This window comes from Vigna unguiculata, chromosome 3 (genome assembly GCF_004118075.2).
Source record: "Vigna unguiculata cultivar IT97K-499-35 chromosome 3, ASM411807v1, whole genome shotgun sequence".
Classification (NCBI taxonomy): Eukaryota; Viridiplantae; Streptophyta; class Magnoliopsida; order Fabales; family Fabaceae; genus Vigna; species Vigna unguiculata.
This window is the reverse complement of record NC_040281.1, coordinates 61,690,123-61,702,837: the sequence shown is the minus strand read 5'-3', so window position 1 is coordinate 61,702,837 and position 12,715 is coordinate 61,690,123. Positions and strand designations below refer to the sequence as shown.

Below are 12,715 nucleotides of genomic sequence, written 5' to 3'. Positions count from 1 at the left end.
AATATGAACAAGTCATGCACATACAAATGTCATCCAAATATGAGCATTTAGGAAACAGACCTGATTAACAAGTACAGCCATTCCACACCTATCAATGAGATGATACACATTTTCATCATTTTTAGCAATAGGTGAATTCAATACTTCACTGTCATTTATTCGTTTCACCAAACTACAAGTCCCAAACTCAGAGCCACAATCTGTAAAAAAGGCAGCGATATCTCGTCCAGCTATGTAAAAGCGAGAATACAGATTTTGCCTTTTCTCATCAGACTCGCTTTCCTGTGAAAACAAGAATCAATAAATATGCCAAGCCAAATAATAAACCTGGTGTACAAAGTAAAATGACCAAAATAAAATCTTGAATTTCAAGTAGCTTACTGCAGTGTGCAGTGTAAAATGACCAAAATCCAGAAGAAAATGACTACCACATCTGTCTGAACCACTAATTCTGAGAGGAACTCTAACTTTTGGAGCATCAAGATCAATATCAAATGCAAATCTGAAAGTTCAGTCAGAAACCAGAATCGGTAAATGAGCATGATGTGCCTTTTCAATTTAACACAATGCTCAAAAAAATCAGAAAAATAAATGCAATGAAGTATCAAATAATTCAAATCATGCATGCTAAGAATAAAAAATTGAAAAAATAAAAAACTAAAAGAGGAAGGGATTTTCTTTGCTATATGTACCCAAAAGATTACAATGCTTTGGAAATATCTTTTTCTTGTGTTAGATGATATAATATTGTGTTTAATAGTTGGGCTCAGCCCATTATGTATTTCTGGGATTTGGCCCATTATCAATATAAATAAATTGTCATTTGTGTAGGGTTTACACAAGGGAGATTAATCTCAAAACCCTATTTCATCTTATTTTACATGGTATCAGAGCTTAGGTTAGTTTACTACAGCCACCGTCCCGCCGCCGCTCATTGCCGCCGCTTCTGCCGTCGTCATCGTCGCCTCCGCCACCGCCGCCGTCGCCGGAGCTGCAGTTTCGACCGACGACCAGACGGTTTTGTTCGTCTCGGCCAGGCGATTCCAACGCCGCAGAGATCACCACCATCGGAGTTCTCACGCGCCTCCACGCGTCGCCGCAAGCTCCGGCAACCGCCACCTCTCCGCCGCGCGTGACGGCGCGTCGCCGGTCGTTTTCTACGCCGATCAACTTCGCCTGAATCGCCTTCTTGAGCTCTTTCTGAATCTGTGGTTGTTGTTTAAATCGGAGCACCTTGAATTTTTAGGGTTTCTCCCTCTATGGCTTCTTCCGCTGCCAATTCGGGTGTGTCATCTTCAAGCACTCCGCTATATGAACCCTCTGTTTATACCAACTACGTCAATGTGCATTTATCCATTGACAAGTTGGATGGCACAAATTACGCGACATGGCCATCCGATATCAAACTTTGGCTCAAGAGTCAAGGATATGAAGATCATCTCACCCAGAGTGTAACTACAGTTGCTGCAGATGAAGTTTCCCGTTGGACGAAAATTGATGCCCAATTATGCATCGTCATTAAGTCCACCATTAACTCTTCGCTGAAACAAATGTTTCGTTCATATCAAACATGTTCAGACGTTTGGGCACAGGCCAAGTTGTTATACACCAATGACACTCAGCGTCTTTATGGTGTTTGTCAGGATCTTTTCAAAGTTGTTGCTCCGCAGAGTCCTGGACCCATGGCTGAATATTTGGGCAAAATTCATGCCCTTCTGCATGAGTTTAATGAGTTATTGCCTCCGGCCTCCACTCCAGCTGAAGAACTTGAGCAACGGTCAAAGTTCTTTATGTTGTTGGCATTACATGGTCTTTCTGATGAATATTCTCATGTTCGCGACCAGATTTTGGGGTCTCCTGTTGTGCTCAACTTCACTGCTACTAGTTCTGCCCTTTTACGTGTGCCAAGAAAACAAATCATTGATACATCTACTTGTGCTGATGATTCCTCAGTCTTGGTCTCTCAGCGGGATGATCGCAATCGTTCTCGCAAGCCGGGAAAAAGACGACCCAAGTGTGACCATTGTGGCAAATTAGTCCACAAGATTGACAAATGTTATGCTCTACATGGACGTCCTCCTCGGTCTGCTGCAGTAGTTCACTCTGATCCTCCTCCCCGATCAGCGACTGTGGATCCTGCTTCATCTGATACCGCAGGGCACCCTGCCATTTTCAACGACTTTCTCAAATGGTATGAGGAACGTCAGAGTTCTAGTTCCACTACATCTGCCTTTGTTGCACGCACAGGTACATCATTCGTTGGCCTAACTCACTCTGATTCTCTTGGTCCTTGGGTTCTTGACTCAGGCGCCACAGACCATATTATTGGTAACAAATCTTTGTTTTCTTCTTTGTCTTGTCCGGATCATTTACCCTCAATTACAATGGCTGATGGGTCTAGAGTCTCATCTCATGGTGTTGGTACTGTTAATATTTTTCCATCCATATCCATTGATCATGTTCTTTATGTTCCTGGGTCTCCACTCAATTTATTATCTGTCAGTCGGCTAACTCGTTCTCTTGATTGTATTATTTCCTTTACCAAAGATTTTGTTCGTTTACAGAATCGGAGTTCGAGACACATGATTGGCACCGGATGTGAGTCTCATGGTCTGTATCATCTTCGTCCTCCTTCACATGTTGGCGCAGCTATGGAATCACCATCCCTTCTTCATGCACAATTTGGTCATCCCAGCCTTGCCAAACTGCAACAACTTGTCCCCAGCTTGTCCAAGTTATCTAGTTTGTCGTGTGAGTCTTGTCAATTAGGAAAGCATAGTCGTAGTTCGTTTCCTTGTAGTGTCTCACAACGAGCTTTGTCCCCTTTTGCATTAGTTCATTCGGACATTTGGGGACCTAGTAATGTTAAGTCTACTTTAGGTTTTCAGTATTTTGTTACTTTTATTGATGATTATTCAAGATGTACTTGGTTATATTTAATTAAAAATCGTTCTGAGTTGTTCTCTATTTCTCAATCATTCTTTCATGAAATTAAAACACAGTTTGGGGTTTCTATTCGAAATTTGCGGAGTGATAATGGTCGTGAATATCTCTCTCAATCCTTCAAACATTTTATGGCTTCTCAGGGCATTCTTCATCAAACATCATGCACTTATACACCCCAACAAAATGGAGTGGCTGAGCGCAAGAATAGGCACCTTATTGAAACAACTCGCACTCTTTTAATTCATGGTGCAGTTCCTTCACATTTTTGGGGTGATGCAGTACTTACTGCTTGTTATCTTATTAATCGCATGCCTTCTTCAGTCTTGCATAATCAAGTTCCTCATTCTATTTTATTTCCTCACGACCCTCTTCACCCTTTACCTCTTAAAGTCTTTAGGTCCACATGTTTTGTTCATGATTTTAGTCCTGGCTTGGATAAGTTGTCTCCGAGAGCCCACAAATGTGTCTTCTTAGGATTCCCCCGCTCACAAAAAGGGTATAAGTGTTTCTCTCCTTCCCTCAATCGTCATTTTATCTCCGCTGATGTCACCTTTGACGAGTCTTCTTTTTACTTCACACACCCCTCTTCTCGTTGTGAGCCACCATCTACTACTATAGATATCCCTGTTGTGTGTGATCCTCCTAGTGTACCCACTTCCAGTGCCACCTCGGATTCTCCTCAGCCACCTCCGAGTGTACCTATTGCGGATAGACCACCTCTTCAGGTTTATAGCAGAAGACATCGTTGCCAACCACCAACACATGACTCAAATCAAGTGCCGAGTTATTTGTCTCCTCCGGTTCCAACAACTGAGTCTGATCTTCCCATTGCCCTTCGTAAAGGTATGCGTTCTACCCGTAATCATTCTCCTCATTATGCTGCTTTAAGTTATCATAGAATCTGTCCATCTTTCTATACATGCCTTTCGTCTATTTCCTCTTTGTCAATTCCAAAATCTTTAGGTGATGCATTAGCCCACCCTGGTTGGCGTCAGGCCATGCTTGATGAATTGAGTGCTCTCAGGCATAGTGAAACATGGGATCTTGTTCAATTACCATCCGGGAAATCTGTTGTTGGTTGCAGGTGGGTCTATGCTATCACAGTTGGCCCTGATGGTACTGTTGACCGTCTCAAAGCTCGCCTTGTTGCCAAAGGTTACACACAGATCTTTGGTTTGGATTATAGTGATACTTTTTCTCCAGTGGCCAAGATGGCATCTGTTCGCTTATTCATTGCCATAGCTGCTCTTCGCCAATGGCCTCTTCACCAACTTGATGTCAAAAATGCATTCCTCAATGGCAATTTGAATGAAGAAATTTATATGGAGCAACCTCCTGGTTTTGTTGCTTAGGGGGAGTCTTCTGGATTGGTTTGTCGTCTTCACAAATCTTTATATGGCCTAAAGCAGTCTCCTCGGGCCTGGTTTGGAAAATTCAGTAGTGTTGTTCAACAATTTGGCATGTCTCGCAGTGAAGTGGATCATTCAGTTTTTTATCGTCACTCCAGTGCTGGATGTATCTACTTAATAGTGTATGTTGATGACATTGCTCTCACAGGAAGTGACAACCTTGGCATCTCCCTCTTAAAGCAACATCTTTGTCGTCATTTTCAGACCAAAGATCTTGGAAAACTCAGGTATTTCTTGGGTATTGAAGTAGCACAATCCAATAGTGGTATTGTCATATCTCAGAGGAAATATGCATTGGATATTCTGGAGGAAACTGGATTAACGAATTCTAAAGCGGTAGAAACACCCATGGATCCTAATATTAAACTTCTACCTAAACAGGGGGAGCCTTTCTCAGATCCTGAACAGTACAGACGGTTAGTTGGAAAGTTGAATTATCTTACTGTTACTCGTCCTGATATTTCCTTTGCTGTTAGCGTGGTGAGTCAATTCCTTAATTCCCCATGTGAAGACCGTTGGAATGCAGTTATTCGCATATTAAAGTATATCAAAAGCTCCCCTGGAAAAGGTTTACTATATGATTCCAACTCTGATACAAAAGTTGTATGTTATTCAGATGCTGATTGGGCAGGATCTCCTTCCGACAGAAGATCTACTTCCGGATATTGTGTCTCAATTGGTGGTAATTTGATCTCTTGGAATAGCAAGAAACAAAGTGTTGTGGCAAGATCTAGTGCAGAAGCAGAATATAGAGCTATGGCTTTAGCCACATGTGAACTTGTTTGGCTTAAGCAATTGCTTCAAGAATTGCAATTTGGAGATGTCACTCAAATGACACTCACATGTGACAATCAGGCTGTTCTTCATATTAGCTCTAATCATGTCTTTCATGAGAGGACCAAACACATTGAAATTGATTGTCACTTCATTCGAGAAAAAATCCTATCCGGGGACATCAAGACTGAGTTTGTCAACTCAAGTGATCAATTAGCAGATATTTTCACTAAGTCTCTTCGAGGACCTAGAATTGATTATCTTTGTAACAAGCTTGGTACATACGATTTGTATGCACCAGCTTGAGGGGGAGTGTTAGATGATATAATATTGTGTTTAATAGTTGGGCTCAGCCCATTATGTATTTCTGGGATTTGGCCCATTATCAATATAAATAAATTGTCCTTTGTGTAGGGTTTACACAAGGGAGATTAATCCCAAAACCCTATTTCATCTTATTTTACATCTTGTATATTCAACAGGAAAAGGCTGACAGCATCTCACTAAAATATTCAATATTTCAAAACATAACTAGTGTGATGAACACCAGAAAAAGGTTTTCAATAGTTATTAACATGTAATAAAGAGAAAATAAAGGGAACAGATATCAATTAAGATAAAAAAAACACAAACATCCATCCAAAAGAAAAAGCGAATTGACAGTAGATGAAACCTGCTTTGCTCTTCTAAAGCCATTTGAAACTGCTCCTGTGCTCTACGAGTTACTTTCTCAAACTTCACCTACCCTCCAAATGTTGGTTACACAAGTCAATTCAGGATAAATACAATTACTTTTCTCCATTTACATATACTAACCCCATATTTCTTTTTCCACAATTTACTTATGAGTTCAACGTAGACTCCCAAACAAATAAAGAAAAAATATAAATAAGTAAATAAGAATATATTCATCAATCTAGACTACCTGGTCCCTCAACATATCTTTAGAGTGGTTTTATAATTTATAAAGAAACCAACTCACTCCCAAAATGCACTTTTTGTAAAGGAACTACATCTGCTTATTTTGTTACATAGTACACACCAAAAAATTTGGCATCGGTTTAATCCTTAGCAATACAAGCCATAAGAAATAAATATTGAAAGTGAAGTCCATGCAACACGTACATTATGTGAGTGTCAATATTGTACGTGGTAGTTCACTGGAATTTTCAGAATCACAATGCCTTACAAGGTTATGTGATTAATATTTTATTGCTGTAAATTGCAGATTACTACAATAAATATATTCTCAATATTTCCATAAGAATTATTAAAAAACATCTTTAGCATCTTTAAATTCATTTCAAAATATTTTTTAATTTTGTTTTCAAAGATTTTATTATTCCAAATAGAAAAAATAAAAATGGAAATGATGTGATTGTTATGAGTTGGTATCAAACATTTTAATCTTGGAAGCCCTGCTTTAATCGCCGGTTAACTTCTGCCATTGCCATTGTTTGCCAATGAGGTTAGTATTGGATCAAAAAGGTGTGGCCACTTCAGCAATCATAACATGCAATGCCTCATCAATAGAGTTGTCATGTGCACTACCATTATTGTCACACGTAGCCCCATGAGCCTTCACTACAAAAACTACTCGTCACCACCATAAAGACATTCCAAGGGGTGATGACATTCCTTTTGACTTTGGTTCCCGAAAAACTGGATCTTTTGGTTCTATTTTCAAACAGATTCTTTTTGTTATGAATTGTTAGATATTGTTTAGATATTGTTTGATATTGTTAACATATTGTTAGATATTGTTAATCACAATATCAAATTATATCTTCTATTTACTCTATTTTTTCAGTTACTCTTTTTAATTGTATCTCTTTCTACTATAAATAGATTACCCTATGTGTGGATTATACACAAGGGAGATTAATCTCAAACCCTATTTTTTTTATTCTCAACATGAATCAAAATGATAATGGCTAAATCCTTGTTATGTAATTGTTTTTGTATTTTTATTTTTCATTGTCTGGTATTGGTGTAAATAGGATTGGAGATGAATTTAATAACGAAGGAGAAAAGGAACTACCACAAGAATTAAGAACGGAAAGAATAAGCTTGGCAAGAAAAGAACAAAAAGAAGAAAGTTTCAAGAGAGATATGCAAAAATAGAGACTAAAAGAAGTTCTAGAATTACAAGAGTGTTTAGTTAGAATAACATGTCACTTTCAAGTGCATATGAATTTTGTGGCCACCTCACATGTCCTTTCCTTGAATAAAGGGACATCCAATGTGCTTATCCAAGTGTCCCTCCACCTTTCAATTATCTTCCATGTGATAAACAAGATTAGGAAACTAATTTTGTAATAATCATATGATTAGTAAGACATATGTGTAACCATTAGCTAAATTAGGCTTTTGTTCACAATAGGTGTCATTGTTACTTCTGTGGTCAGACATAGAATTCCTTTTCTTATGTTCACGTAGCGTGAAATTGATTTTTTAAATTCTTGGACAAAATTCTTTGGTTAAAAACAAGGCCAAACTCTCTTGTAAGCACACACTTTAATGGTTGAATACAATTCAATTTGAGACAACTTTTGCGTGTCTTGAGTACTATTGTCTTGATTCTTATCTTGGAGAGGTTCTTCAAGTGCTGAATCCCATTTGCACTTATCCTTTGAAATTCTCTTCAAAACCAATGTGTAATTCCTTTCGTTCATCCATTTTCACTTTTGTTTGGCAACTTGTTCTTATTTTACATTTGAAATCCTTGGATGTTCCCACCATTGTTATCTTGCTTTTACCAACCATTGTTGCTTTATCATGGAACTTTGGATTCTCTAACATCTCTTGTTTTTATAGAGATCCAACCATCCTTCAAAGGGTTACATCAGGTATGAAAGCTTATAAAGAGGAATTTCATTATTTGAAAACAAATGATTGAGTCAATAACTAAGTCCGTTGGTAAGAGTGTACTTAATCTATTGGTTGTTTGTCTCAAAGAATTTGGATTACTGATTCAAGAGCAACCAATCACATGACTACATTTCATAAGCTCTTAAATTCGTATGTCCAAATGACCTAAGAACAATTCATTACAGTTGCAATGGTAATTGTGTGCCGAATGCAAATCTAGGAATATAACTTTATATGTCCCACAATTGACCAATAGTGTTATTTCTATACAAAAACATAAAGAGGGTTTGAATTGTTCAATAAACTCAAGACCTTGCCACAAGAAAAATGATTTTAGATGGAGAGAACTGGGTTGCATCTATTAGAATCCAAACATCAAAGCAACACATAGGTCAAAACTCAAAAACCAACATCAGAAACACGGGCAAGTTTCCAAATATCATTGCATCATAAAGACTTAGGGATCCCTCATTCAACCTTATCCCATCCTTGTTCCCCCAAATGTTCACTAAAGAGTCTATTAAGTCTTTCAAATGTTACATTTTTCAACTATGCATCTTATCCCATCTCGTGTAAAAAAAAGTAATTTATTATTTAACTTGATTCAATATGATGTTTAGAGACAAGTTTTAGAATCTATTTCTAGAGCAAAATGGTGTACTACCTATGTTGACAATTGGACGTGTGTCACAAGAACATACATCATGAAAAGTAAATTTAAGGTATTTCAAATAACTTTTAATTTTTTCATCTCATCAAAATAAATTTGGAAAAACATCAAAAAAATGAGGTCTAATAATGGTGCTGAATATGTGAATCATAAATTCTCCAAAATTGTCTCGTAACAGTGTTGCTCATGAGCTAACTTATTTTAACACTCCACAACAGAGCAGAGTTACAAAAAGGAAGAATTGCCATCATCTAAAAGTAGCTAGAGCCCAGAGCCCTCCTTTTTAAATGTTTGTTCCTAAAACTACCTGGGAGAAGTTGTGTTAGTTGTGACAAACCTCAACATGTTACCCATGTGTATCCTAAATAATTGTAGTCCTATTATTGGTTCTTTTTGTCTTTTGTCCCCTCTACTCCCCAGTGTCAAGCCTGTAGATGTTATGTTTACTTTATCAAAAGCTTTTAGGATTTTCAAATTTGCTACATCTCAAGTAACCCACTATTGGATTCCCCCTTAATCCATGCTCAAGATGGCAAGTACTCAGCGTGAGAGAATGTGTTCAAGAACACACAATGACTAGAGAAGAAGCCAAATTATAGTATATAAGTGGATTTTTTATTAGGTTGAATTAGGCTTCAACCTCGCTTTCTAACAACAACTTTTCTTTCTTTTGTCGTGGCCCTATACCTATATGTGTGTGTGAGAAAGGGTGGTTTTGTAAAGAGGTGACTTTCCTTTTTCTGTAATCTTCCTTTAGCTTTGAAATACATTTTTGTTAGTTTTAATACCCCTTGTAGTAAGTTATACTTGTTATATTTCCGTGTAATTTATAAATTTTCCGTGAATATTTAGGTGTAACAAGTGATTATTTTGAAAAGTTATTCCGATCAGCCTTTGTAGAATTTTTTTATAGATTCTGATTTTTTTTTACACTTAACTAAACGGTTCAAAATATATGAAAAGAGATACTTTTAATAAAGGTGTACTTAAATAAAACAATTTGAAAGAAACGCACTCTAAAATAAAAAGTAATTGAGGTATAAAAAACAAAAGTAAAACAAACAAGAGCAGGGAAATTCAGGAATGAAAGCACTGGTGTCCTTATATATAATATTTATTCAATTAAAAAATATTTTAATTTCAGCACAAGGATATAATCACCTGTAAGGCTGTAGCTGTCTCCAATGCCACAGTAGGACTGACAGCTTTGCTTCGTTTTATAAACTCCATGACACGATCAATGCTTTCCATCAAAACCTGTAAGTAAAGAGTAAGAAAGGACCCAACAATAAAACTGATGAAAATCAAGTAGTTACTAAATTGAATACTTTGATTTTAAGCCATTAAGTAGAAGTTTTTTATTTGTATAGCATGTGTTTGCAACCTTTCTTACAAATTACAACATTTGATGTGAAACTATTTTGTCAACAAATTTTTTAAAGATTTGTTCAGTTTCAAGGCCAAGAATAGATGCCTTTCGGTCTAGTTATTAGTCGTATAGTTAGACAGAACATAATCAAACCATTTAGAGATATTACTTCCTTAGAAACTATTATAGGAGCTCATTTCTAGCTTTATCAAGTCTTAGCTCAGTTATTTATGGAGGGAGAATGGAAGAGTCTCAGTACAGGGCCCACAGAGAAATAATTTCATATAAAAGTAAGAAAATCATAAAACAGGGACATGAAATTGAAAATGGAAAATGACGGATACACTTTTGAGGAAATGGGAAATTAAAAAGACTCCTTCTTGACTCTCCCAAAGACTGAAAAATTACCGTCACATGGCAGGGTGCAATTGTGGCAGACAATCTCCAGTCAATATTCTCCCCAATTGGTAAGTACACAAAACTAGCCACTAATGCGTTCACTTTCTGCTCACTATAGACACTCTGCACATCAGGTAGACAACAACTACCGAATTAACAAAAAATAAAAAAAGAAAAATTGTTAGACTTGACTTATATCAACAATTGAGCCAGTCCAATCACTTTAAAGAGAACCTAACAAAAGGACAGGTAAATAGTACAATAAGAAAAAGAGGAACCCAGAAATAAACCAAAGTTAATTTGGCAACTTGAAAATTATGCGTAAAATATTTGTGCAGCATTCGTTTCAAAGAGTGCAAACCTGTGTAAGTGAACCTTCAGGAGCAGATAAACCATAAAATTTTAGCAACACATCACAGTAGACACTGCGATGCCTGAACTTGGTTGACACGTGAAGTTGCTCAAATCGACCACAAACAATTTCCTCCTGATTCACACTGATAATCCGGGCAGCACCCTGACCAATGGATACAGTTACCAGTAACTGAACCATATTCTGAACATCTTTTGCAGATCGTAACATCAAGTCCTCCTCTGGCTGGTAACTTAGTAACTTGTTGATAGCCTGCCATTCTTCTCTAAGTTCTTGCTCTTCGGAAGCATCATCCAAACAAGATTCTTCCGTGTCACCCCTAGATAAAAAATGAAACTACAATAAATGATCATGCATACTGAAAAAACCTCAGGAAAACAGAGCCAGAAGACCAATAAATATTTCTGAAGTTAATCCACAAAAGGACCAAAATGAAAACAATTACAAGTGATAATGTGTAGAAATAATGAAGTTCACATGTACCATGCAAATGAAAACCAGCTCTTTTTCTTGATCTTTCTTTCCTCAGCTGCTACCTTTGATTTCACAGATTCAACCTTCGCATGAGCTAGAAGCCTAGATAACAAACAAAATGAACACAGATACAACTTCTTTTCACTTATGAATGAACACATATTGCACGAAGAAGCCAAACGGTACCACCCCACCCCCCCCCCCCCCAAACAAATTCGTTTACTTCTTCGACAGCCTGTTAACACATCACTGGAATAAATCAAATGAAGAAAACAGAGAGTATTCAACCTACCTATTGTGCTTGTGATTGATGTGTGTGTGTGTGTATGTGTATGTGTGTGTGTGTATATATATATATATATATATATATATATATATATATATATATTACAAAAAGAGGCATACCTTAAACCCTAAACCTAAAGCTGGATACATACAAAACCAATAATAACAAAATATTAAAATATAACATTACATTTCAACAACATACAGCGGAAAAGAGCACAAAGCAGATTGAACCCACAGATAACCACTAACAAATCACCAGATTCATAACCCAGAATCTCTAATCCCTCTCTTCACTTCAATTTCCAATACAGAATCCACAGCTATTAAATATCATTGAATTCTGATCTAAAACAAAATAGATTACTAAGAAACTATTGCTTACAAGCCACTCGATTCAGTAAATCACACATGCACACAAACAAAGTGCCTTATCTTATTCTTGAAATGTCAATACAAAAGTCACAAAGCATGATCTTTTTCAGAAAAAAAAAAAAAAAAAACAACCACCTTTAAAAAGCATCAGCACAATAGGATAAAAATTATTCAGACCTCCATAGAAGAATCACTTTCGAATCCAGATCTTTCTCTATTCCTCGGATTTCTGTACGATTAACATTTGATGATTGTTGAAGAAAAGCCACATACATCTGAATGTACTGACGTCGACACTGACAAAGATGCCTAATTTGATCCCATGACAAGCGGTAACTAATTCAATACAGAAGCATCAAGTCAACCTCAGGCAAGATTCCAAGAATGAATGGCAATACATATCATATTAGAAATTAAGTAGTTACAGAGTTTGTCACACCGCTTTTATTGTCATAGTTATCTATAGGGTTTTGTTAAGATATAAGCTAACTCTTAACAGTCAATGGCTCTATTTATGAAAGATTGTATCTCTCTCATTTTGTAACAGGACATTAATAACAACAGGTTTCTCTTCAATATTTTCTTTCAAATTCTCTGTACCATTAACATGGTATCATAGCCTTGATCCTCAACTAAATTATACTTTAGCTATAAAACAACCTGGCAAGCTTGACTACGTCTTTGGCATTTAAGTCAGACATCTTTCAAACGGTTCTACTCTCTTACTCAAAGCAAATAAATTACAGATATTTTGCATAAAACCAACATGC

General features: G+C 36.8%; 1 protein-coding gene across 1 annotated transcript in view; it reads right to left on the bottom strand.

Moving 5' to 3' along the window:
- Positions 1-12,715, bottom strand: part of LOC114177377 — a 74,842-nt gene that overhangs the window by 47,278 nt on the left and 14,849 nt on the right. The window contains exons 12-19 of the mRNA XM_028062696.1: positions 12,123-12,281; positions 11,295-11,387; positions 10,800-11,130; positions 10,448-10,561; positions 9,832-9,927; positions 5,803-5,870; positions 382-502; positions 61-282 (exon numbers count right to left, since the gene is read on the bottom strand). Coding sequence (XP_027918497.1) covers positions 61-282; positions 382-502; positions 5,803-5,870; positions 9,832-9,927; positions 10,448-10,561; positions 10,800-11,130; positions 11,295-11,387; positions 12,123-12,281 — 1,204 coding nt within the window. The remainder of the gene's footprint in view (positions 1-60; positions 283-381; positions 503-5,802; positions 5,871-9,831; positions 9,928-10,447; positions 10,562-10,799; positions 11,131-11,294; positions 11,388-12,122; positions 12,282-12,715) is intronic.